Below are 26369 nucleotides of genomic sequence, written 5' to 3'. Positions count from 1 at the left end.
GCAGGTATTCGTACTTACAACCAGCAATATCAAGAAAGGTCAGTAGGTGACAATGGTACTGTACACTGTATGGGTGTAGTTTTCATAAATACAATGAACATGGTGTGATCACATCTAAAAGAATCTCCATTGAGAACCATCACAAAGTTGGTCTCCGTATTGAATTGACCTTTTAATTGGACTTTTTCTGATACATTTATATAGTCATTAAATATGTCCACCTGGCCTGAGTCTACAATATTTTTGCAATAACAAAAAGCTTAAAATAAGTAGTTCTAAAAGCAAAATAACTACTTCAATGAAAAACCCAAATAAATCAAACAAAATATCCTTCAGTGTCTCAACTCAGCCAGTGTCTCAACTCAGCCAGTGTCTCAACTCAGCCAGTGTCTCAACTCAGCCAGTGTCTCAACTCAGCCAGTGTCTCAACTCAGCCAGTGTCTCAACTCAGTCAGTGTCTCAACTCAGTCAGTGTCTCAACTCAGTCAGTGTCTCAACTCTTCAAACAGCAGCTATGGATAAGTATGTCGCACAAAGTAGGCCATTTTAAATAAAATAACATGAAATAAATCATTTGTAAGTGTCCTGAAAACTACTAAACAAAAGAACAAATATCAATTACACCAGGGGTTCTCAAACAGGGTCCATGGACTAATTGCAAGGGGTTCGTGAAATAAAAAAGTGTAATGAATGTAGTCAGTACCACAAGGTTTCCAGTAAGTTTACATATAATATAGAGGGGGTGGAGGTCCCTGAGGACTGCTCAAAACCTTGCCTGCCTTGCCTCAAAATATGCAGGGGTTCCAGTACCCCATAAAGGTTGAGAACCACTGCTATACACACTACTGAACAAAAGAACCGAGCATATGTTTGCGGGTTTCCTCAACAACACATCAGTTGCCACTCGCAATGCCCTCGCCTGTTGTCTCCGACACCCTGTACAGCCCAATAAACTCCTTGTGAGGGACATGGTCATGGTCAACATAACGCAGACAGACACTCTCCTGTTCAGCACCAGAGACATCTTGAGTACCATCAACAATTAATGAAAATTGTACAATCGGAAGAGACCTAATCTCAGCTGCAATGCCTGTGTACATTGTGGTACGCTCTGTTAACCACTTCAGTAAAATGGGATCATCCTCTTCTGCCCTAAGTTTCAAAATCTGGTATAAATTCCCACTGTCATCCATGTGGCCTCTAAAGGCTTGTCCCTGTCTTACTACATGCCGCACCGAACTAACAATTTTCATCAAGCAATGCCTTGCGTCATCCAGCTGTTTAACCCACGCGCTGGAAATAACTGGACACTGATTGGATTTAGCTGGTGTGCTGTTACAATTACAAAGTGGCGGTGGGTTTGGCAATTTTGATGTGCTGTGAATTTTTCAATGCCTTTTCTCCAGTTCCTAAATCCTGCACTAATGAAGGCAGCATCAGCTCTTTGGCCAAAAGATGGCTGGCTTGAAAACCCTTGGCTACAGTGAAAACACAACACTCCTTTTATTGATGGATTATAATGTAGCCAGGGGAAATCGCGAAACCATCTCTCTTGAAACGTCAACACTCTGTTGGCAAGAGTTTGCGGTTCTATAAATTGTGGGTGTGGCTGATATGGTTTTGTGCCATCACTGTGGTAACTGGACAATGCTGTGCCACTGTCCCCTATACTGGTGCTGCTGGCAACAAGGGTGACACTTGGTCCTGCCGTGGCTGTGACACTGTCCTCTGAAGTCTCTCTTCCTGGCTCTTTCCCTTTCACCCCCCTAACTGACTCAGCCTGTCTCCTAGAAAATAAATAAGGTGTTTGCCGTACTCCTAACTACCGGTACCCAAAACTACACAATTAATCACAACAGCAATACCATTGCCGTAAACAAATCTTAGTTTAGTCACCAGTTTAAGTTGAGAGTGGGGGTATCCATGGCATTTTCCAATTATGTCCCTATTTTACAAGTCAAAAAAATTGAGAACCTTTCATAATGTTGCCAAACAAAGACTCAACAAACTTACCTGAGACTCCCTGTCTCTGCCAGTCTGTCCCTGCATATCTGTCCCCAGCTCTGCTGTCTGTGTGCCATCTGTTGCCTGCTCTGCCTAATGACATCATTGTGAAACATTTCCATTAGCATTTCACTTCTTTCTTATGAACATTTTATCAACTAGTCTTTGAGATATTAGGATACTAGAGTTCTTACTATGCGTTTTGGTGTACTGACAATTACTCTGATGTCCGTCTTCTTACTTTTTTCTGCCATTTTTCTACCTGGCTGGCTGGCTGGCCTAGCTGCACACACACACATTTACACAACACATGCTGCAACCTTTTGTAATTTAAATAGTTTGTTTCATATTGGCTGGCTTCCAACAATAGCTGAATTTGTAAAGCTAGCGAGCACCAATTCCGTTTCTGTGTGTTTGTTATAATCTTTGCTACCTGGTTAAATAAAGGTGAAATAAAATAAAATAAAAAAAGTTCACTAGCGACAATTTATCTTTTGCAACGAGACCATTATATATATTTAAGACAATGGTAGAAGAGAGTGTAGTTCTGTTCTGTTCAGTTTGGACTTCAGTTTATTGCTAACCTTATCACAGGGACGTCGAAGCACTACAGCTGCATGCTGATCTTGGAATAAACTGACGATAGCAAAGATTCCATCTTTGACGACGCCACATAAATGGAATAGGTACTAGCTAGCTTGATAGTTAATGTTTGCTTTAGTTTGCGCGCTAGCTCTGCAAATGCAGCTAGTGTGTGAACCCTGCCAACATAAAATAAATAAATAACATTGCTATGGACCTGCTATGGATTGACTGAATTAACCTCACGTCAGTTACGTACATGTCCCTTTCGGACAGTAGATACGAACTCTCTATTACCTTGCCAGCTAAAGAACTGGCAGTGGATCAAACCATTGTGAGGCAAAGGGCGGGGGGGGGTCGCAATCTTTTGAAATTTAAATGCGCTATTAAGTGTCTATAATCAGCACAAGTGCTTTCATTGCGTATTATTAATATTATTGAAATGACATAGTTATGTTTACAGTGATATATTGGGGGGGACAAATCATATTTTTCCCAAGATGGGGGGGTCGTGTCCCCCCCGTCCCCCCTGGGATTTCCGCCTATGACCACTAGCTGCATCCGTCTGATACCGAGGAGTGTTGTCCTCGATGTAGCCTCCGCCACAACGGCATCAGAGGCTGACACACACACACACACACACACACACACACACACACACACACACACACACACACACACACACACACACACACACACACACACACACACACACACACACACACACACACACACACACACACACACACACACACACACAACCCTCTTGTTAGTGATAGGGAGACATGTCTGTGCCAAAGAGTTAACCGGTATCCAGAGCTGACCTATTCCTTTGGCAGGACAGTGTGGTTTTGTAGGGTCTGCAGAGTGCTTTTAACTATGAGACTCGGCATTAACTAAGTGACTGCTGGCTCTCTTCCCTCACCAAAGGTCCTTGCTGATGGGCTGTGTACCACTCGGCCACCCACTAGCCTGGAGCATTGGGGCTTAGATGGTGGGAGGCTCTGTTCCTCTCAGTATAGCTCCCTGTCTGAAATTTTTTAGTTATTTACAAATGACTTTTATTTTTATTTTGGTTGAGAAGAGTATGTTAATGTTGTACTTAGTCTATTAAATTTGAACATACCAGATAAACAGGTAAAACAGTTTCAGTCATGGTTAGAACAAATCCTCTTACTGTTTCTGGTTTAATTAATCATTTTTCAGCCTCTGAAATAAATGTTTTAGTCGTAAAGGTACACTGGGTAATAATGAGACACACAGCCAACACTGTATTTTACATTGCGGGTCTCTGCAAACTTAATTCTGTGTGCTTAACCCAGCTAGTTGTTGCTAAGTCATTGTTTTCCAAATTCAACTAACATTCATTCAACTAAACAATTTCCTAATTTGAAGTCTAGCCAACTTGGATCTAGCCAACTTGAAAACGTAGTCGGTAGTAGTCACAAACATAACATAGTCTCAAAATTTACTAAAAAGTGTAAGTAGAATAACTTTAAACATGAAGTCAGTATTTTCCAAAACAAGAATGTTGGCGATTTAAGGAATCGATTTTCATTTCAAGTAATGCCCACTAACACATGGGTGTTTGTTTGTCTTGGAATGCGCACTCACTGTGGTCAATTTCATTGCTGATTGATATCTCTATGGGGCCAACGCCTAATTAACGTTGATGAGATAACACCTCAATCAATTTTATAAAGCCCTTTTTACATCAGAGAGAGAGAGAGAAATCGTTGGCCAGAGAGAGAGACAGAGAGAGAGAGAGAGAGAGAAATCGTTGGCCAGAGAGAGAGAGGGAGCGAGAGAGAGAGAGCGAGAGAGAGAGAGCGAGAGATAAAGAGGGAGAGAGAGAGAGAGAGAGAGAGAGAGAGACTGGATCAGCAGCACAATAACAGAGGGGACAGTCAGGAGTCATCAGGCCAAGTAGTCCTGAGGCATGGTCCTATTTTCAAGTTTTGAAAAACGGTTAATTAGTCTGAGCTTTATTATCGGTTCACAATGCACATTAGTGGCATCTACTGGTTGTTTTTTAAACAGTTTTCATCACAACTGTGGCTCAGCGGTTAGTCGTTGGCTTTAGTAGCCCACAATCAGCTTTGTGATTTCCACGCCTCCTCCGGAGCTCCGGTATCAAACTACAGAATGAGTACAGAATGAGCAACGCTAACTTGGCTATATACACGGGCTACCAGTACCGAGTCGATGTGCAGGGGTACGAGGTAATTGAGGTAGATACTGTATGTACATATAACTAGGACTAAAGTGACTAGGCAACAAGATAGATAATAAATAGTAGGAGCAAAGTATGTGATGAGTCAAAATAGTTAGTGTTAAAAGGCTCAATGCAGATAGTCCGGGTAGCTATTTGGTTAATTATTTAGCTAACTATTTAGCAGTCTTATGACTTGGTGGTAGAAGCTGTTCAGGGTCTTTTTGGTTCCAGACTTGGTGCATAGGTACCACTTGCTGTGCGGTAGCAGAAGGAACAGTCTAGGACTTGGGTGGCTGGAGTCTTATACAATTTTTAGGGCCTTCCTCCGATGCTGCATGGTATAGAGGTCCTGGATGGCAGGAAGCACAAACCTTTACAGATGCACAATATAGAGCATCCTGTCGGGCTGTATCACCGCCTGGTACGGCAACTGCACTGCCCACAACCGCAGGGCTCTCCAGGGTGGTGTGGTCTGCACAACGCATCACCGGGGGCAAACTACCTGCCCTCCAAGGCACCTACAGCACACAATGTTACAGGAAGGCCAACAAGATAATCTAGGACAACAACCACCCGAGCCACTGCCTGTTCACCGCGCTACCATCCAGAAGGCGAGGTCAGTACAGGTACATCAAAGCTGGGACAGAGAGACTGAAAAACAGCTTCTATCTCAAGGCCATCCCATTGTTAAACAACCATCACTAGCACAGAAAGGCTGCTGCCTACAAACATACTTGAAATCATTGGCCACTAATAAATAGAACACTAGTCACTTTAATAATGGCACTTTAATAATGTTTACATATCTTGCATTACTCATCTCATATGTATATACTGTATTCTATACTATCTATTGCATCTTAGCCTATGCTGCTCTGACATTGCTCATCCATATATTTATATATTCTTATTCCATTCCTTTACTTAGATTTGTGTGTGTTAGGTATTTGTTGTGGAATTGTTAGATATTACTTGTTAGATATTGCTGCACTGTTGGAACTAGAAGCACAAGTATTTCATTACACTCTCAATAACATCTATGTATGTGACCAATAAAATTTGATTGGATTTTGATTTAGTATGATATGTCATGTTTGGTATGGTTACATAAGACAGAAGGTTACTTAAGGCAAAAACGAATAACGCAAACGTCTAGCAACCCAAAGATCGCGTGTTCGAATCTCATCTCGAACTATTAGCAACTTTGCAACTACTTACTACTTTTTAGGTACTTTGCAACTACTTAGCATGTTAGCTAACCCTTACCCTAACCCTAATTTTAACCCTTTAACTGAAAACCTAACCCTAAACTTAACCCCTAACCCTAACATTAACGCTAACCTCTAGCCTAGCTAATGTTAATCACCCAGCAAGTGTTAGCCACAACAAATAGCATACATTTTATAAAATAGCATACACAATAAAATAGCATACATTTTGCAAATTCGTAATATATTGTACGAATTGTAATCTGTAATATATCATACTAAATGGATGATGGACATCCACAAATTAATACATACCCTATGTGACCGACTGCCTCGATTCGGTCTTATGTAGCAAATTTGGAAATTGTGTTTTTTACATTGGATAAAAGTAGAGATTCAGAGCTAGAAAAAGGTATATCATAGACTGCAGTTGAGGAACAATGGGAAAGTAATTCTGCTTTGAAATAAATTTGTAACACCACTTTTGAGAAAATGGCACTTGAATGTTTTGGTACACCTACTGGCGAGCTTTGTCTACACCCATTCAGCATTGTTCTCACCCTCTTAAGCCTTAGCCCCACCCATCTCTTTAAGGATTCCCATGTGAGGCCATGTGGTAAACACACACTATATCAAATCAAATGTAAGTTTATTTGTCACATGCACAGAATACAGAAGGTGTACACGGTACAGGGAAGTGTTTACTTGCATAGTAGCAATATCAAAAACAGAAAGTGTCCAGATAAAAATATTTTATCAATATATTATCATTATTAGATGCACTTGTCTAAATTGATGGGTCATATGAAGGAAATGCTATAACCACCACCCAGCCACATCTATCTAGGTGGATGGGTCACTATTGGCTAGACACATCTTCATGAATTACAATAGATAGCCGTAATCCCTCCCAGACACACCTGGTTTATTTGATGGGTCATGTAATAATCCAGCCGAAGTAGAGTCTTTTGTTTAGACATGTAGCTAGCTAGGTAGCTAGCTAGCTAGCTAAACATTGAACCGACATAATCCCAACTCATAATACTACCAATACAAACATTGTCATAGCTGTTCTATGAATCTGCAGGTAGATAAAGCTACCAACCTAGGCTCAATCTTGTTTCCATTGATCATCCTTGAGATGTTTCTACAACTTGATTGGAGTCCACCTGTGGTCAATTCAATTGATTGTACATGATTTGGAAAGGCACACACCTGTCTATATAAGGTCCCACAGTTGACAGTCCATGTCAGAGAAAAAACACAAGCCATGAGATCGAAGAAATTGTCCATAGAGCGCCGAGACAGGACTGTGTCGAGGCACAGATCTGGGGAAGGGTACCAAAAAATTACAGCAGAAATTTGTAACCACCAAGACTCTTCCTAGAGCTGGCCGCCCGGCCAAACTGAGCAATCAGGGGAGAAGGGCCTTGGTCAGGGAAGTGACCAAGAACCCGATGTTCACTCTGACAGAGCTCCAGAGTTCCTCTGTCGAGATGGGAGACCCTTCCAGAATGACAACCATCTCTGTAGCACTCCACCAATCAGACCTTTATGGTAGAGTGGTCAGACGGAAACCACTCCTCAGTAAAAGGCACATGACAGCCCTTTTGAAGTTTGCCAAAATGCACCAAAAGGTCACTCAGACCATGACAAACAAGATTCTTTAGATTGATGAAACGAATATGGAACTCTTTGGCCTGAATGCTATGCGACAAGTCTGAAGGAAACCTGGCACCATCCCTACGGTGAAGCACGGTGGTGGCAGCATCATGCTGGGGGGGATGTGTTTGAGCAGCAGGGACTGGGAGACTAGTAAGGGTCGAGGGAAATATGAATGTAGCAAAGTACAGAGAGATCCTCGATGAAAACCTACTCCAGAGCACTCAGGACCTCAGATTTGCGCAAAGGTTCACCATCCAACAGAACAACAACCTAAGCAACATAGCCAAGACAACGCAGGAGTGGCTTTGGAACACGTCTCTAAATGTCCTTGAGTGGCCAAGCCAGAGCCCGGACTAGAACCTTATTGAACATCCCTGGAGAGACCTGAAAATAGATGTGCAGCAACGCTCCCCATCCAACCTGACAGAGCTTGAGAGGAGCTGCAGAGAATAATGGGAGAAACTCCCCAAATACAGGTGTGCCAAGCTTGTAGCGTCATACTCAAGAAGACTCGAGGCTGTAATTGCTGCCAAAGGTGCATCCATTTTTAAACCTGTTTTTCTTTGTCATTATGGGGTATTGTGTGTAGATTGATGAGGATTAAAAATATATATTTTAGAATAAGGCTAGGCTGTAACATAACAAAATGTGGAAAAAGTCAATGAGTCTGAATACTTTCCGAATGCATTGTATAATGACAAAAGAGAAGCTGCATGTATGCAATTATAGACAAGTTGACTAATAGCCTACCAAAATGTTGGTAATTATAAGCAGAAACATATCTAAATCAGTCATATTAAAATCAGACATCACATATAGTCGGACGGTTGCGGATGGGGGGGGGGGGGGGTTCTATAAACTAACACAGAATTGTTTAAAGATGGTCATATCATGGATTATATAGATATTCAATTTGCTTTATATATATATATATATATATATATATATATATATCATGGTTTATTTAGATATTTGATTTACTTAATATATATATATATAGCATTTGGCCTTTACTACTATAGTCCGTAGAAACACATTGAATAACACATTCATAATTGGTAAAACAGACAGTCAAAAAATGTATCATAATTAAGTCATAAGGTTTTGAAGTGTCTGCCCTATATCTAGATATTAAAAAGGTCAGGAAATATTTGTTTTTTGGACACATATTTAACCCCTTTTTTTAGTTGCCACAAAACTACCTCCAAGGCTCTGGAGCAACGAACCGCCCTTGCTGTCTCTGCCTGGCCGGTTCACCTCTCTCCACTGGGATTCTCTGCCTCTAACCCTATTACAGGGGCTGAGTCACTGGCTTACTGGTGCTCTTCCATGCCGTCCCTAGGAGGGGTGCGTCACTTGAGTGGGTTGAGTCACTGACGTGATCTTCCCCCCCTTGGGTTGTGCCGTGGCGGAGATCTTTGTGGGCTATACTCGGCCTTGTCTCAGGATGGTAAGTTGGTGGTTGAAGATATCCCTCTAGTGGTGTGGGGGCTGTGCTTTGGCAAAGTGGGTGTTATATCCTGCCTGTTTGGCCCTGTCCGGGGATATCATCGGATGGGGCCACAGTGTCTCCTGGCTCCTCCTGTCTCAGCCTCCAGTATTTATGCTGCAGTAGTTCATGTGTCGGGGGGCTAGGGTCAGTCTGTTATATCTGGAGTACTTCTCCAGACCATGCTGGTTATTTATGAACATTTGAACATCTTGGCCATGTTCTGTTATAATCTCCACCAAGCACAGCCAGAAGAGGACTGGCCACCCCTCATAGCCTGGTTCCTCTCTAGGTTTCTTCCTAGGTTTTGGCCTTTTTAGGGAGTTTTTCCTAGCCACCGTGCTTCTACACCTGCATTGCTTGCTGTTTGGGGTTTTAGGCTGGGTTTCTGTACAGCACTTTACAGTCTAAGCCAGACACCTAGATATTTGTAGTTGTCCACATATTCTAAGTCGGAACTGTCCAGAGTAGTGATGCTAGTCAGGCGGGTGCGGGCAGTGATTGGTTGAAGAGCATGCATTTAGTTTTGCTAGTTTTACTGGATCTCCAATCCAAAATTTAATCTAGAATCGGCTTCCTATTTCGCAACAAAGCATCCTTCACTCATGCTGCCAAACATACCCTCGTAAAACTGACTATCCTACCGATCCTTGACTTCGGTGATGTCATTTTCAAAATAGCCTCCAACACTCTACTCAGCAAACTGGATGCAGTCTATAACAGTGCCATCTATTTTGTCACCAAAGCTCCATATACCACCCACCACCGTGACCTGTATGCTCTCAAATCAAATCAAATTTGTATTTTCGTCGGCTGGCCCTCGCTACATATTCGTTGCCAGACCCACTGGCTCCAGGTCATCTATAAGTCTTTGCTGGGTAAAGCTCCACCTTATCTGAGCTCACTGGTCACCATAACAACACCCACCCGTAGCATGCGCTCCAGCAGGTATATCTCACTGGTCATCTCCAAAGCCAACTGCTCCTTTGGCCGCCTTTCCTTCCAGTTCTCTGCTGCCAATGACTGGAATGAATTAAAAAATTGCTGAAGTTGGAGACTTATATCTCTCTCACTAATTTTAAGCATCAGCTATCTGAGCAGCTTACCGATCGCTGCAGCTGTACACAGCCCATCTGTAAATAGCCCATCCAACTACCTACCTCATCCCCATATATATATATATATATATATATATATTTTAATTGCTCTTTTGCACACCAGTATTTCTACTTGCACATCATCATCTGCATATCTATCACTCCAGTGTTAATTTGCTAAATTGTAATTACTTCGCTACTATGGCCTATTTATTGCCTTACCTCCTTACTCCATTTGCACACATTGTATATAGATTTTTCTATTGTGTTATTGACTGTACTTTTGTTTATCCCACGTGTATCTCTGTCTTGTTCATTGTCGCACTGCTTTGCTTTATCTTGGCCAGGTCGCAGTTGTAAATGAGAACTTGTTCTCAACTGGCCTACCTGGTTAAGTAAAGGTGATATAAAAAAATACAATAAAAATAGACTCTTAAGGATTTTGAAGGATTTTTTTTCTTCTTCTTCACTCTGAATTCACCCAGTGTGTCATTACATATCATACCGTTCCACAATGATTACAACGCCACCTTCATGCCCTTCCTGCTAAATGTTATCCGTGTTGGAGTATGCTTCAGTGCAGGCTCCAGCTCTGCTAAGGAGTTCCACCCTAGAAACAACCCCCCCCACCCCTCCCCTCCCTCAGCCCCCTCCTCAGATAAAGGGCTTTTGTTCGGCGTCTAATGTTTTCATTAGGAAACCGGGTGCAGCCGAGGGAAGAGGAGAGACAGAGAGAGAGAGACTTTCAATACGTTTTCGGGCACTGAATACACTGTGAGTATTTCTTTCTCTCTCTATTCCTCTTTCTTTTTTACTTCCTCTATATTTCTCTCATTGCAAGAGACAGTTAAAGACTCTACTCTTCCCCTCCAGCTGGACTCCAGGTTTCCTCTCCTACGCCATGACCCGCCCCTACACCATCTCACTTGGACTCCTGCTCCTCCTCATTGGCTACGCAGCGCCAGGTAAGTGACATGATTGGGTATTGCTGGGGTTAGAGGTCATAGGGGAAAGGGCAGGGGGCACAGGAGATGTGTAAACAAACCATCAATAAGTGTGTTGTTTACTCTGTCAGATTCTGTTCTATCTGGAACCAAAAATGATTTCCCTATGGGGACAGCCGAAGAACACTTTTGGTACTCTGTTTAAGAGTGTAGCGATGCAGAGTACTCACCATGCAATGGAGTTGAATAGTTATTTGTGCTTAGTGAAGTGCTTTAGAGAAACCCAGCCTAAAACCCCAAACAGCAAGCAATGCAGAAGCGTAATGTGATGTCAAAGCTTACATGAATTGGGGATATTTCCACTGTAAAATGGACCTTCTCTTTAAGGAATGTCAATCTTGGTCATTCAGCATATAGGTTACAGGATGTGTGTGTGCGGAGGTGATGGTTGGATGAACATGTGTGCGTGTGTGTGTGTGAGAGAGAGAAAGGCGGTGTCTGAATAACCAGACTAGAGTAGTAAATAGTATAAGAAAAAATTATGTTTTACAGTGTGAAATTTAGAAAGTAGTTTTCTGAATGCATCATTAAATGCGCAAATGCGTTGACTCCAGCCATTCTTTAATTTTGGTGCAGCGCGTCAATTCATCTGATTAACAGCTGTTGTCGAACACGTGAGTTGGAAAATACAATTGAATTAAAATGCCGAAATGGGTATACAGTTTATGTAGTTCGCTAGTCTGGGTATTCAGACATGGCTAGAGAGAGAGACAAAGAGAGAGAGAGACAAAGAGAGAGAGAGAAAGAGACAGAGAGAGAGAGAGAGAGAGAGAGAGAGAAAGAGAGAGAGAGAGAAAGAGAGAGAGACAGAGAGAGAGAGAGAAAGAGAGAGAGACAGAGAGAGAGACAGAGAGCGAGACAGAGACAGAGAGACAGAGAGAGAGGGCGAGACAGAGAGAGAGAGAGAAGGGACTCATGGGGTTAGAACATCTGTTTCTTATTGTTAAAGCGGCATCGGCCATCTCCATGTAGTACTCCATCAGTACATCAGTACATCAGTGTTTGACTACAAACATCTTCAATCGTATCCATATGTCCCGTGTCTGTCTCCAAACCTATCATTCCAACCTTGTTCACTGCTCAAACTGACTTCCAGAGAAAATCACAAACACTTTGGTCACTCCTCCATATCCTACTCTATATAGGCTTGAGTGTGATTTCATACATCAGGAATGGCCAACTATGGCAACAACACATAGAACCACACATTTCTCGCTCTCTCTGCCAACACACTATCGATCCAGGAAATACCCTAGAGATCTGACTAACGACATGTTAGTCTTATTTCCATTGGCGGGCTTGTATTAGGCAAGAGCTGGTTTGTGGGACCACTGGTGTTTTTTACTAACTGATCTAATACTCTGGCTCAGGCTGTGTTCTTCATTATTCACACCACCGCAAACACGCACGCCATCTCCCGAACCCTGTCTCCCAGGGCGGAGTGTGTTAGATCAGGCCCCTGTGGGCTGCTGTTTTTTCCTTTCCTATTGGCCGGTTTCCTCTGTGTGTGGGTCAGTATTTCTCAACCTCCTGGTGCAACTGTGATAGAATACACAAAGGAGTGTGCACTTCATCAGACATGTCATCACCTGCCTCATTTGCCTTTGTCCAACACACGCTCCCCCCAGACACGCTTTAGCTGCAGTCTTAGGGCCTTTTGGTGTCCCGACATGTTGATAGCCAAACCAGAGAAGCACAGGCTATTTTAACTACCAGAGCAGGGAATTCTGAATTCAACGGCAAACCACTATGCTCAGATTACATACGCTGGATAGCTATAGAACTGAGACAGCATCCTGCCTGCATCGGTGTGCCTGTGTGTTTGTTTGTATCACGTGCTAAACTTCGATTCAAAGACGATGCCCTCCATGCATCTTTCACAGATTGTGATCAATTGACATGTCACACATGTCTTCCTTAGGGGAAAAAAGCCTTGAAGTTTGCCGACTGACTAATATGCCCAGATAGATTTCACATACTGGAAGTTAAGGGTCCGTCTGTAGTACTGAGGCAGAGACATGTGGTGCGTTTTTCTATTGAGAGAAATCCAAAGAGGAGCTCTATCTTACATTCATCCTTTGGGTTTCCTTGGCTTTTGTCCTGGGTCCACTTGGCATGCTCTGTGGTGGTGTAATGGAGCTTATAAAATTGTACCGTGGGATAGCGCCATAAAAACAGCACAACTGGTAATTCATAGCTGCTGTTCACAGGGCACTGGAGGACAGTCATGATGTTGGAAAAGTAAAAGGTCCTTATGTTGTGTTACTTTTATGACAGGCAGGGAACAGACTACTATACATGTGAGAGAGGCCAAATTCAACCCTCAACAGACTGCTATATATATGTTGTATGTAACGGTCTTTGTTCTGTGTTTGTGTGCATATAATGCCACATAAAAAACTTTCCTAAGGTCCTAGGACAAAATATAGTAAGAATGACATTTCCAGCTTGAATGATTTATGTTAAAACGTTCTGTGACGTCATGGAAACCAGGTGCAACAGGAAGTGTGGCTGAAGAGAATAGACAGGGCTCCATGCCATAGATTATACTGTACATGTTCTGTGCTCCATGCGTCATTAAGAAGACACCTGTCTTCACAGACATACGGACCACACATCCCAGCCACATTCCTCACTGCCATAGCCACCAGCGACCAGCGCTTCAGCTCACAGAGAAAAACAAGGGCTCTTAATAAGGGGTAGGTGGTTAATTGGAGCAATAAAACCTGCATGGCGAATGGAAAAAGGTGGTCGAACAATGTATGGAGGTTTCTCCACCACACCCAACCCATAAAGGTTCAAGGTTGATTCCAACTGAGAGCACCTCACAGTTCACTGCCAGACAAAGTGTTGAGTTGTGTATCAAAGCTAAGCCAAAGGTGTAGTCTACTTGCCCTAAGGGTATGCAAGTATGCAATGCTGCACTAACTCTGTCCCATACTGCACTGACTCTGGATCATTGGCATCTCTTCTGAATAAACTGGGTCACGTCCTGGTGAAAGTGAGGGTGTACTGATCCCAGTTCAGTTTGCTGGAGCGCCATGTCAGCAGAATGGCATGTGGCCAGGGGTTGTGGTGAACTGATTGGCTGGGCTGCAGGCTGCCTGCAGAGCGGAGATGTAGAGGTAATAGAAAACACGTTGAATGGGCTGTGAACCAGACAGACGGGAGACGGAGGGAGAACAAGGGAGACGAGACAAGGAAGACTTGTTTTGGTGACCTTTACCGATTAGCTGGATTTAAAATGGAACAGAACTGAGTTTTTTCCATTTCTGCTGAGAAGAAATTAAGTAGTGGATAGAGATAGTATACAAAAAAATACACTGGGTTTTCTCAGGGAGGTGTTGAGAATTCTGCTCTGGTGTGTATTGAAGTCCATAAGTATGTCCTCTAATCTAACCCGTTTGAAGGATGTACAGTAAGACTAAGCTATTGAAATGATAAAAGAACATGTGTTGCTTAAGTCAGAAATGAAGTTCGAAAACATGATCTGTTCTTCAAGAGAACACATATTTGTCTTGTAATCAAAAATGACGTCTGCTGGCCTATGTTTTCCATCAGGACCCGAGTCTGAGCTCCAACCCAGAGATGTCCGGTCGAGTGCCTGTCAGGACCACAGTACTCTTCATGACAGACTGGATGTAGTGGAGAAGGTGGAGTAGTAATCACAATGCTTTTCACGGTCTTGTTTGGTCAAAACACATCTAATAAAGCCTTCATAAACACTTTATAGAGCATATGTTTCTGCGTCACAAACCACTCATAACCAAACATCATAGCATAATAAAAGGTGATATAACAGGTCCTTACATATGCTGCTTTTTTAAATGTGGCGTAACCTTTATGGCACACTTTAGTATGACATTGTAGTATTCTTCTAAATTATTTATGTCATAGGACTTAAAGGGTTCAATCAGAAATTGGATCTTTGAAGGAATTTGGAAGATTTCCCAGTGGTTTGTAACATTAATACTGTATATCAACTTGTTTTTCGTTTGATCGACGGCCAAACTATCTGCACTATTTTCTTTTAAGGATCTGATTTTTTTAGGTAAAGTGCCCATCCAAACGACTCAGCAGTGGAATTAGCTCAGTTACTAACATTTCTTCCTCTTTAAATTCACGCCACCCAGAGAGTATTGATTTTGAGTCAGTATTGAGTGCATCTGAGGAGAATCTATCCCCGGCGGGTAGCCTAGCGTTTAGAGAGGCGAGCCTGCAACCGGAGGGTTGCCAGTTTGAATCCCGGGTCTGACAGGAAAAATATGTTAGGAAGTGAGCTGATAACTGGAGGGTTGCTGGTATCAAATCCTAGATGCTGTTGTGCCCTTGAGCAAGGCACTCAAACCCTCAACACAGCAGTGGGTATAGGATAGTTTAAAACAATGGTAATAGCTTCAGCTTGTACATTGATATGCTATATGGAAACTTTGCCATATCTTACTTACTATCCAATTCTTTAAAGAGATTCTCCAGTACTTTTTAGTAATTAGTTCTGAAAGTAGGCTCATGACCCAAAAGTGATCCCCGAAAATTGCTTACTACGTCACATATGTGCAGATATGTGCACTATGTCATTTCTCTCTCAATCGTTCTGTGTGCATCTTGCTAGCTGTCACTCGAATTGCTTGGGGGCTGGCCCACGTGGGGGAAAATGTAGGGAAAATGGCACCACACAGCTCCAGAAAACAATTGTTTTCATACTAGGGATTTCGTGGGTAATTAAGGTAAAACAGTAAATCTGCTCATAGATTATGTATGTATGAACTACACATTGACACATCCAGCCCAAAGCGGGAATTTAACAAAATACTTACTAGGCGCTAAAGTTCCCGGAGCATTTTTTTAAGATCGACACTCAGGTCTAGGTTAAAGGGATAGGGCCTAAGAATCAATGTGAGTTGGGCTGATAGATGGTCCCTGTCTGTCTCCTGCAGCATGTAGAGGACACAGTACAAAAGCTGGAGGCTGAGCTGGCCATGCTGCTGGACGCCATAGAAGCCCCTGGGTGGAGTCCCCTGCTGGAAACTGTTGGAAAACTTGTGGTGGACATCCTGGACGGCCAGGGACTGGGAGAGAATGGCGACTCCTGAAAGAGGAAGAGGAGAAGATCTCTGTTGAGCAGCTACTAATGCTACTTCACTCTAGCTTTAAGAAGTGATGAGCATGTACCTGGCTAGGGAAAACATTGAAAGACTAATGTACAGTCTCTGCCGTTTTGCTGAAGTTGTATTTTGTAAGTGGACAAAAACGGTATAAAACAAGCCCTTTAAAGTGTAAACACAGGCTTAGTATATATTCTGTGGTACAGTCGATAGATCACAAAACTAAAGCTTATTTTTCCCCGTAATACACTGCTCTATTCCTCGGGCACTCTCATCCTTTCTCTCGTCTTTGGCTAAACTTGAATCCCTACACCCAGGGGTAACTGTGTCCCCAGCCTCTCAGGATGTTGACATCAAAGTCGTAAACCATTGATTGTTTTATCTGGTAATGTCTTCTGTTTTGGGTGGGATTGACCCTTTTCTGTCCCATGCCGCTCTTCCGCCCCCTGGTGTCAGTCAAGAGCGACACATGCAGCACCGAGTCCTTGCCCTTTACCACAGATCAAGAATCAGGTGACCCTAACCCCCAATCCTATACCAAACCACTAGGGGGCTGTAAATAATACCTGACCCTGTATCCGTGGTTAAGGACCACTAATAATCTCAATGTGGATGAATGACAAAAACAAAATCATTACGGAGACTACTAGAAGGAATGTATTTATTTATCAAAGCAGTTAAAGCAGTATGTTTCAATACACAGAGCAGTTTGAATAGGTACAGTACAAGGCTTCCACTGAGACCCAGGCTAGTTGCAAGTGTATTTATTTAGTCCCCATAAAAATCTTACAGAACATGTTCAAAATCGGATCACAAAAAGGAGAGTGGTCATAGATCATCAAACCAGTTTTTTTTTGTTCTTAAAAATAATGTACACTATTTTACTAAATGTTTCTACAAAGATCAGACACTAATGTTAGATGTGAGAGCGTTGATCCTTATCCAGTTCACGGTAAAGGTGCTGTGGTAGCTGGTCACTCGCTCTGTAACAATACTGTTTGAAACACCCAGGTAAATATACTTACAACAATGTTATCCAATAAACTAGAATGTAAACACATTGGTAAGAACATATTTGAGATTTTTGCGAGTTAGGCAAGCAACATCCGATCAGGAATGGAGATGAATTTTAGATACCAAGGGAATGATATTAGGCTACAATATTGTTGAAAAAAGCTGCCCAGGGTCCTATTAAATTCAATGACTATTCATTACAAACACTATACTATAATTACATGGCCATTTCCAGCAGTGGAGCCTGAGCATCCAATCAAGTTTTTTAATCTAATCATCATTAGAGAGGACAATGTAACGACATGTCGAAGAGCTGTATATATACTGTATATAATAAACCTGTGTTTTGAATTGAACAGGGCAGTCCATAAGCGTAGAAGAAGGATATCAAGAATCTGAAAGGATTCTGTATGGAGGAATGGTCTAAAATCCCTCCCAAGTTTCTCCAATCCATAAAACATTTTTTTTAAATGTCTCAGTACCATTATCCTCATGAGGTATTGAAAGGTATTGAAAAAGGGTGTCAATAATTTTGACCCCTACCTTTGAAAAAAGTCATAATATGATACTATATGCCATTTAGCAGACGCTTTTATCCAAATATGAAAGCATTACTTGTTAAACAAAATCTCTTTCTCTGAGCAATTGTATTAGTATAAAATAATATCATTTCCCAAACATTTTTAGCATACAATATAGCTCAGTATTTGAATTATTTATATGGTCATTTTTGCTAATCTTTTTCAAGGGTGAGAATCATTTCAGACCCCACTGCATGTGTGTGTATATATATATATATATTCGGATTCATTCGGAAAGTATTCAGACCCATTGACTTTTAAAGTTTTTGTTACGTTACAGCCTTATTCTAAAATGGATTCAATTGTTTTTTCTCATCAATCTACTCACAATACCCCATAACGACAAAGCAAAAACAGGTTTTTAGACTTTTTTCAAAAATGTAAACTGAAAAATCACATTTACATAAGTATTCAGACCCTTTACTCAGTACTTTGTTGAAGCACCTTTGGCAGAGAGTTTTCTTGTGTATGGCGCTACAAGCTTAGAACACCTGTATTTTAGGGAGTTTCTCATTCTTCTCTGCAGATCCTCTCATGCTCTGAAGGAAAACAGCACGACCCGATGAAAATGTCCCAGCAGCCTTGTACATCTTCAGGTTGGATGGGGAGCGTCGCTGCACAGCTATTTTCAGGTCTCTCCAGATATGTTCGATCGGGTTCTTCAGGTCTCTCTAGAGATATTTGATTGGGTTCAAGTCCGGTTTCTGGCTGGGCCACTTAAGGACATTCAGAGAAGCCACTCCTGCGTTGTCTTGGCTGTGTGCTTAGAGTCGTTGTCCTGTTGGAAGGTGAACCTTCGCCCCCAGTCTGAGGTCCTGAGCACTCTGGAGCAGGTTTTCATCAAGGATCTATTTTTCCCTCACACCTGACTAGTCTCCCAGTTCCTGCCGTTGAAAAACATCATGATGCTGCCACCACCATGCTTCACCGTAGGGATGGTGCCAATTTCCTCCAGATGTGAAGCTTGGCATTCAGGCCAAAGAGTTCAATCCTGGTTTCATCAGACCAGAGAATCTTGTTTCTCATGGTCTGACAGTCCTTTAGGTGCCTTTTAGCAAACTCCAAGCGGGCTGTCATGTGCCTTTTACTGAGGAGTGGTTTCCGTCTGGCCACTCTACCATACAGGCCTGATTGGTGGAGTGCTGCAGAGATGATTGTCCTTCTGGAAGGGTCTCCCATCTCCACAGAGTGTCACGTTCCTGACCTATTTCTGTTAGTTTGTTGTATGTGTTAGTTGGTCAGGACGTGAGTTTGGGTGGGCATTCTATGTTTTCTGTTTCTATGTTGGTTTAAGGGTTGCCTGGTATGGCTCTTAATTAGAGGCAGGTGTTTGGCGTTCCTCTAATTGAGAGTCATATTTAGGTAGGTTGTTTCACAGTGTTCGTGGTGGGTGGTTGTCTCCTGTGTCAGTGTTTGTCGCACCATACTGTTCGGTTTGTTTTTGTACATCGTCATTTTGTGTAGTCTATTTTTCCCTGTTCGTGCGTTCTTCGTGTTCAATGTAAGTTCGTCGTCCAGGTCTGTCTACTCCGTTTGTTGTTTTGTTAGCTGTAGTGAAGTTCGTGTTTTTTCGTCTTGTCTTTGAATAAATTATGTGTTCACAACCCGCTGCGCCTTGGTTCCATCACTACTCCTTCTTTTCGGTTGAAGAGGAGGAGGACCACAGAGGAACTCTGGAGCTCTGTCAGAGTGACCGTAGGGATCTTGGTCACCTTCCAGACCAAGGCCCTTCTCCCCCGATTGTGCAGTTTTACCGGGCAGACAGCGCTAGGAAGTGTTTTGGTGGTTCCAAACTTCTTCCATTTAAGAATGATGGAGGCCACTGTGTTCTTGGGGACCTTCAATGCTGCAGAAATGTTTTGGTACCCTTCCCCAGATCTGTGCCTCGACACAATCCTGTCTCGGAGCTCTATGGACAATTCCTTCTGACCTCATGGTTTGGTTTTTGCCCTGACATGCACTGTCAACTGTGAGACCTTATATAAACAGGTGTGTGGTTTTCCAAATCATGTCCAATCAATTGAATTTACCACAGGTGGACTCCAATCACAGTGTAGAAATATCTCAAGGATGATCTATGGAAACAGGATGCACCTGAGCTCAATTTCAAGTCTCATAGCAAACGGTTTGAATACTTATGTAAATGAAAGTTATTTCTGTTTTTTATTTTTAATACATTTGCAAAAATGTCTAAACACCTGTTTTCGCTTTGTCATTTTGGGGTGTTGTGTGTAGATTGATGAGGATAAACAACTATTTAATACATTTTAGAATAAGGCTGTAACTTAACAAAATGTGGAACAAATCAATGGGTCTGAATACTTTCCAAATACACTGTGTGTGTATGTGTATGTATATATATATATATATATATATATATATATATATATATATATATATATATATATATATATATATATACACTACTGGTCAAAAGTTTTAGAATACCTACTCATTCAAGGGTTTTTCTTTATTTGTACTATTTTCTGCATTGTAGAATAATAGTGAAGACATCAACACTGAGAAATAACACATATGGAATAATGTAGTAACCAAAAAAGTGTTAAACACATCTAAATATATTTTATATTTGAGATCATTCAAAAATTCACCCTTTGCCTTGATGACAGCTTTGCACACTCTTGGCATTCTCTAAACCAGCTTCATGAGGTAGTCACCTGGAATGCATTTTAATTAAGAGGCGTGCCTTCTTCAAAGTTAATTTGTGGAATTTCTTTCCTTCTTAATGAATTTGAGCCAATCAGTTGTGTTGTGACAACGTATGGGGGTAATATAGAAGATATCACTATTTGGTAAAAGACCAAGTCCATATTATGGCAAGAACAGCTCAAATAAGCAAAGAGAAATGCCAGTCTATCATTACGTTAACTTCTTGAGAATACAGGGGGTGCTGTTTCGCATTAGCATAATTGCCTCTACAGATTAAACTGCCTCTTATTCAATTATTGCTGTTACTATATGCATATAACCATATGCCATTGGATAGAAAACAAGCTATGGTTTCTAAAACCGTTCCAATTTTGTCTCTGAGTCAAACACAGGTCATTTCACAGCACTTTCCCTGAGCCAGAAGAAGATTGCAAGATGTGTATGCTCGCTTCAAAGCTCTGCCTATATATGGTCACGCGACCTATGACCCGAAACACACTTCCTTCTTCTTCCTCTGGGTGTCTGGAAGACGTCAGAGGAGAAATTTTTTGTTTATCTTGTACTGACGTGAAATAAGACCTATTTCTTTAGCGTGACCGACAACTTCCGGTTTCTGAGATGCGCGTTTTCAGAGGTGCCATTGTCTTTTGTTATGCTGACGTTACGGATGAAAACTATCTCCGTGTCGAAGTTTGTTTGATACATGTGACCATATCACCGTAATGTATGTTTTTTCAATATAGTTTAATCAGATTATTAGAATTTTTTCGGGAGTTTTGCCGTGTTCCGTTCTTTGAGTTTTTTAACTTTGGACATGGACCGTGCCAGTCGACCAGTACCCAGGCTAAATGAAGAGGGGAGGTTGCCATTGTGAATGGATTGAACGACTCATCAGGACTAAGGACACCTTGATCAACATTCTGATGAAAGACCAGCAATAGTAAGACCCAATTTACGATGTTATTTCATATATCTGTCGTGCATGTGAACTGGTCGCGCGCGTCCAGCTGGTTCTGGCTGGCCTGGTTATGCTAATTTAGCGATACATTTTGTTTTCGCTATAAAACATTTAAAAAATCTGAAATATTGTTTGGATTCACCAGATGTTGGGCTTTCAATGTCTGTACGCTGTGTATTTTTTCTGAAATGTTTTAAGACAAGTAATTAGTTATATAACGTTGGTCTCTGTAATTGTTCTAGCTGCATCAGCACTATATCAGATTGCAGCTGCAATGTAGAACTGTGATTTATACCTGAAAAATGCACATTTAAAAAAAAAAAACTATGCTATACCATAAATATGTTTTCAGACTGTCATCTTAAGAATTTGTTTGTTGGTTAGTGGCTATCAATATCTTAGTTTAGCCGAATTGGTGATAGCACCTGATGGAGTAAGAAACTGTTGGAGTAAGAAAATGGTGTCATTTTGCTAACGTGTTTAGCTAATAGATTTACATATTGTGTCTTCCCTGTAAAACATTTAAAAATCTGAAATGGTGGTTTTATTCACAAGATCTGTGTCTTTCATTGGGTGTCTTGGACTTGTGATTTAATGATATTTAGATGCTACTATTTAATTGTGACGCTATGCTAGCGATGCTAATCAGTGTGGGGGGTGTGGGGGGTGCTCCCGGATCCGGGTTAGGTACTCTGTAGAGGTTAAGACATTAAGGTCAGTCAATCCGGAAAAATTCAAGAACTTTGAACGTTTCTTCAAGTGCAGTCGCAAAAACCATCAAGTTCTATGATGAAACTGCCTCTCATGAGGACCGCCACAGGAATGTAAGAGCCAGAGTTACCTCTGCTGCAGAGGATAAGTTCATTGGAGTTACCAGCCTCAGAAGTTGCAGCCCAAATAAATGCTTCACAGAGTTCAAGTAACAGAAAAATCTCAGCATCAACTGTTCAGAGGAGACTGTGAGTCAGGCCTTCACTGTCAAATTGCTGCAAAGAAACCACTACTAAAGGACACCAATAAGAAAAAGAGACTTGCTTGGGCTAAGAAACATGAGCAATGGACATTAGACTGATGGACATTTTTCCTTTGGTCTGGAGTCCAAAATGGAGATATTTTGTTCCAACCGCTGTGTCTTTGTGAGACGTGGTGTGAGTGAATGGATGATCTCTGCATATATGATTCCCACAGTGAAGCTTGGAGGAGGAGGTGTGATGGTGTGCGCATGCTTTGCTGGTGACACTGTCTGTGATTTATTTCGATTTCAAGGCACACTTACCCAGCATGGCTACCACAGCATTCTGCAGCGATACGCCATCCCATCTGCGTTGGGCTTAGTCCCACTATCATTTGTTTTCAACAGGACAATGACCCAACACACCTCCAGGCTGTGTAAGGGCTATTTTACCAAGAAGGAGAGTGATGGAGTGCTGCATTAGATGACCTGGCCTCTACAATCACCCGACCTCAACCAAATTGATATGGTTTGGGAGGAGTCGGACCGCAGAGTGAAGGAAAAGCAGCCAAGCTCAGCGTATGTGGGAACTCTTCAAGCGGGCTGGAGGTGTGTCATGGGTAATTGTCCTGTTGAAAAACAAATGATAGTCCCACTAAGCGCAAACCAGATGGGATGGCGTATCGCTGCAGAATGCTGTGGTAGCCATGCTGGTTAAGTGTGCTTTGAATTCTAAAGAAATCACTGACAGTGTCACCAGCCAAGCACCCCCACACCACCACCTCCATGCTTCACGGTGGGAACCACACATGCGGAGATCATCTGTTCACCTACCCTGTGTCTCACAAAGACACGCCGGTTGGAACACAAAATCTCACATTTTAACTCATCAGACCAAAGGACAGATTTCCACCGGTCTAAAGTCCATTGCTCATGTTTCTTGGCCCAAGCAAGTCTGTTCTTATTATTGGTGTCCTTTAGTAGTGGTTTCTTTGCAGCAATTCGACCATGAAGGCCTGATTCACGCAGTCTCCCCTGAACAGTTGATGTTGAGATGTGTCTGTTACTTGAACTCAGTGAAGCCCTTATTTAGGCTGTAATCTGAGGTGCAGTTAACTCTAATGAACTTATCCTCTTCAGCAGAGGTAACTCTGGGTCTTCCTTTCCTCTGCGGTCCTCATGAAAGCCAGTTTCATCATAGCGCTTGATGTTTTTTTCTGACTACACTTGATGAAACTTAAACATTTCTTAACATTTTCCGGATTGACTGACCTTCTCTTTGCTTATTTGAGCTGTTCTTGCCATAATATGGACTTGGTCGTTCACCAATTAGGACTATCTTCTGCATACCACCCCTACCTTATCACAACACCACTGATTGTCTGAAACGCATTAAGGAAAGGAATTCCATAAATTAACAAGGCACACCTGTTAATTGAAATGCATTCCAGGTGACTACCTCAAGAAGCTGGTTGAAAGAATAACAAGAATGTGCAAAGCTGTCATCAAAGCAAAGGGTGGCTACTTTGAAGAATCTAAAAGATAAAAAAGATGATGTCTTCACTATTATTCTACCATAAAGAAAATAGTAAAAATAAAGAAAAACCCTGGAATGAGTAGGTATGTCCAAACTTTTGACTGGTACTGTATATGTATGTATGTTATTTAGCAGCCATTTTCACATAGCTAAGACCAACTAAGGGCATACTTAAACACTGCCCCAAACCTTTGGGCTTATACGTTTTCCATATACATAACTAAGCACATAAAACTCAAACTTACCCACATTGGAGCATAATTACTGACTTATTAAAACATCCATTTAAGGAAGGAAAAGCCTGTGCACTTGAACATATTCTTAAGACAAACTACGGGATGTCAAAAGTTACTGCATACAATCTAAAATATTATATCATCCATATAACACTGGGAATAAATGATTTGTACAGTTGTAGGAGGTCGTAAATCTTGTTTTTAGCAAACCTAGACACCACATAGACAGGCAAACAGGGCAGGGCTACACTGATTGGACGAGGCGAAAGTCAAGGTATGCTACTGCTATAGACTTCGTTAGACGACTCATCTTGGTATCTATCCCATTATAGCGTCTGAGAGCATGGGCAGCGCCATTGAGGTGGCCAAATGTCTTCTTCTTTTGTGTTTGAAAAATGCATACAGCTTATATTGGTGATTTGCCACCACCTGCAGTGCAGGAGTCCTGAACCACATCTTGTGTGTCATTTATTGTGGCCACTAATGGCATCGATACAGCTTAATTAAAGCCATTTACCAACCAGGTAATCCAATTTGAAGTAGAAGCAAATGCTCTGATTATTAACTTATTGCTCCCAAACCATAGGAATCCCCACCCAGTTGACTACTTTAAAATTGAGGAAGCCCTCAATAGCAATGTCCATGAAAAAACAGATTACCAAGTAAAGATCTCTATCCATCTCTATGGCCGAAGCTTGCATGTGCACATACTGTAAGCCATGCAAACCCTAGCACTTGGCTCTCCTACAAAATCAGATTAAAACCTTGAATAGAGGTACATGCAGGGTTTGAGACACTATCGTTGTAGTTAATGCACTTATTTTATATAGGAACTGCATTTTTTCCCACCTCACCTCTTTTTAAGAGGCATCTTGATTTTTTATTATATAATTAAATACTATTTAATCCCTCCCAAAAAACATTCCTTTATCTATAATCACAATAAATGGTTGTATACAAATGATAGTATTTTCACTTGCTGAAGGAACAGTGGTTCTATGCACAACAGAGAGGAAACATACATTCACACACTCAAAGTTCCTTAGAAATGACTATGCAAATGGTAGAAAAGCTTTGGCATATGTGCCTACAAGTTGTGCCTGCACACTTGGAAATAAGATCAGTACAACAATGTATGAAGGTTTGGCTTCATTACAACTCTTAACTTAGTAACATTTACGTTCATTTAGTAAGAAGTCCCACATAAAACTGTGGAGAGTTAGGCTAGTCTATTTACACGTGTTACTTAGGGTTTTAAGGCGGACTATGCTACATGTTCCCAGATGCCCATGCTGAGAGTAAATGGCACCACCTTAAATGTACCACTGCCAAGTTTCAACTACACAACTCAAAATACTGCCCAATGATACATTTCTATATGAAGTGATCGAGACAATCATATTTAAGAGACAATTGTCAAATTCCACTAGGTTATAGTTATTGTCGTCCATTAAAAGGATAATGATCAATTACGAGATTCTTTTGTGGCTATTCGGAAGAAGTTGATCATTTCTGATCCTTAGAAATAGAATGACTAGAACGACTGATCCGCTGTTAGTGACAATGTTAATGTTTAACAGATAAGAACTAAAGCAATACGAGCATGTAGCCCACAACGGAACAGTGTGAGAAGAACAGCATCTTGGCAGCCAACAGTCACAGAGATCGATGGTGAGGGAAAACCTTCCATTTACACCGCAGTTGTACTTAGGCCCTTTGGAAATCTAACACCGTAGGGGAGTATGTTTTGGTGGAGGAGCGTAATCGCTGTAGGAAAATCAAACTGGCATGCTGATGCATAATGTAGATATAATTACATGTGATGAAAGGCTATTGATTAACAATCAACACCATTTAAAGTGGTTTTACAGTATTGAACTAGTGATTTATTTACACTTGCAAAACCTCCTTATCCTTAATGACCCATACAGTATTATATGCTAATAAGTCTCACTCTGCAACTGGAAACAGTATTAACCACTAAATGTCTCTATCCACTGCACTACCTTAGAAATAGAATCACATAGAACATAGTAATATAATAGTAATCCT

The 26369-nt window shown here is 41.6% G+C and overlaps 1 protein-coding gene across 2 annotated transcripts; it reads left to right on the top strand.

Moving 5' to 3' along the window:
* The first annotated feature begins 10927 nt into the window (after positions 1 to 10927).
* LOC129836174 (placenta-specific protein 9-like) lies at positions 10928 to 18095 on the top strand. 2 transcript variants are annotated; one of them, XM_055902024.1, is made up of 4 exons: positions 10928 to 11034; positions 11134 to 11225; positions 14826 to 14917; positions 16202 to 18095. In XM_055902024.1, the coding sequence occupies exons 2-4, from the start codon at positions 11162 to 11164 to the stop codon at positions 16355 to 16357; spliced, it is 312 nt and encodes a 103-aa protein (XP_055757999.1). In that variant the 5' UTR covers positions 10928 to 11034; positions 11134 to 11161; the 3' UTR covers positions 16358 to 18095. The 2 variants fall into 2 exon arrangements, with proteins under 2 accessions (XP_055757999.1, XP_055758000.1); XM_055902025.1 differs by having other exon boundaries at positions 10929 to 11034; positions 11145 to 11225.
* Positions 18096 to 26369: the final 8274 nt, after the last annotated feature.

The sequence above is a fragment of the Salvelinus fontinalis genome, chromosome 37 (assembly GCF_029448725.1).
Source record: "Salvelinus fontinalis isolate EN_2023a chromosome 37, ASM2944872v1, whole genome shotgun sequence".
NCBI lineage: Eukaryota > Metazoa > Chordata > Actinopteri > Salmoniformes > Salmonidae > Salvelinus > Salvelinus fontinalis.
The sequence above is the reverse complement of the archived record's forward strand: the minus strand, read 5'-3'. Positions and strand labels throughout refer to the sequence as shown.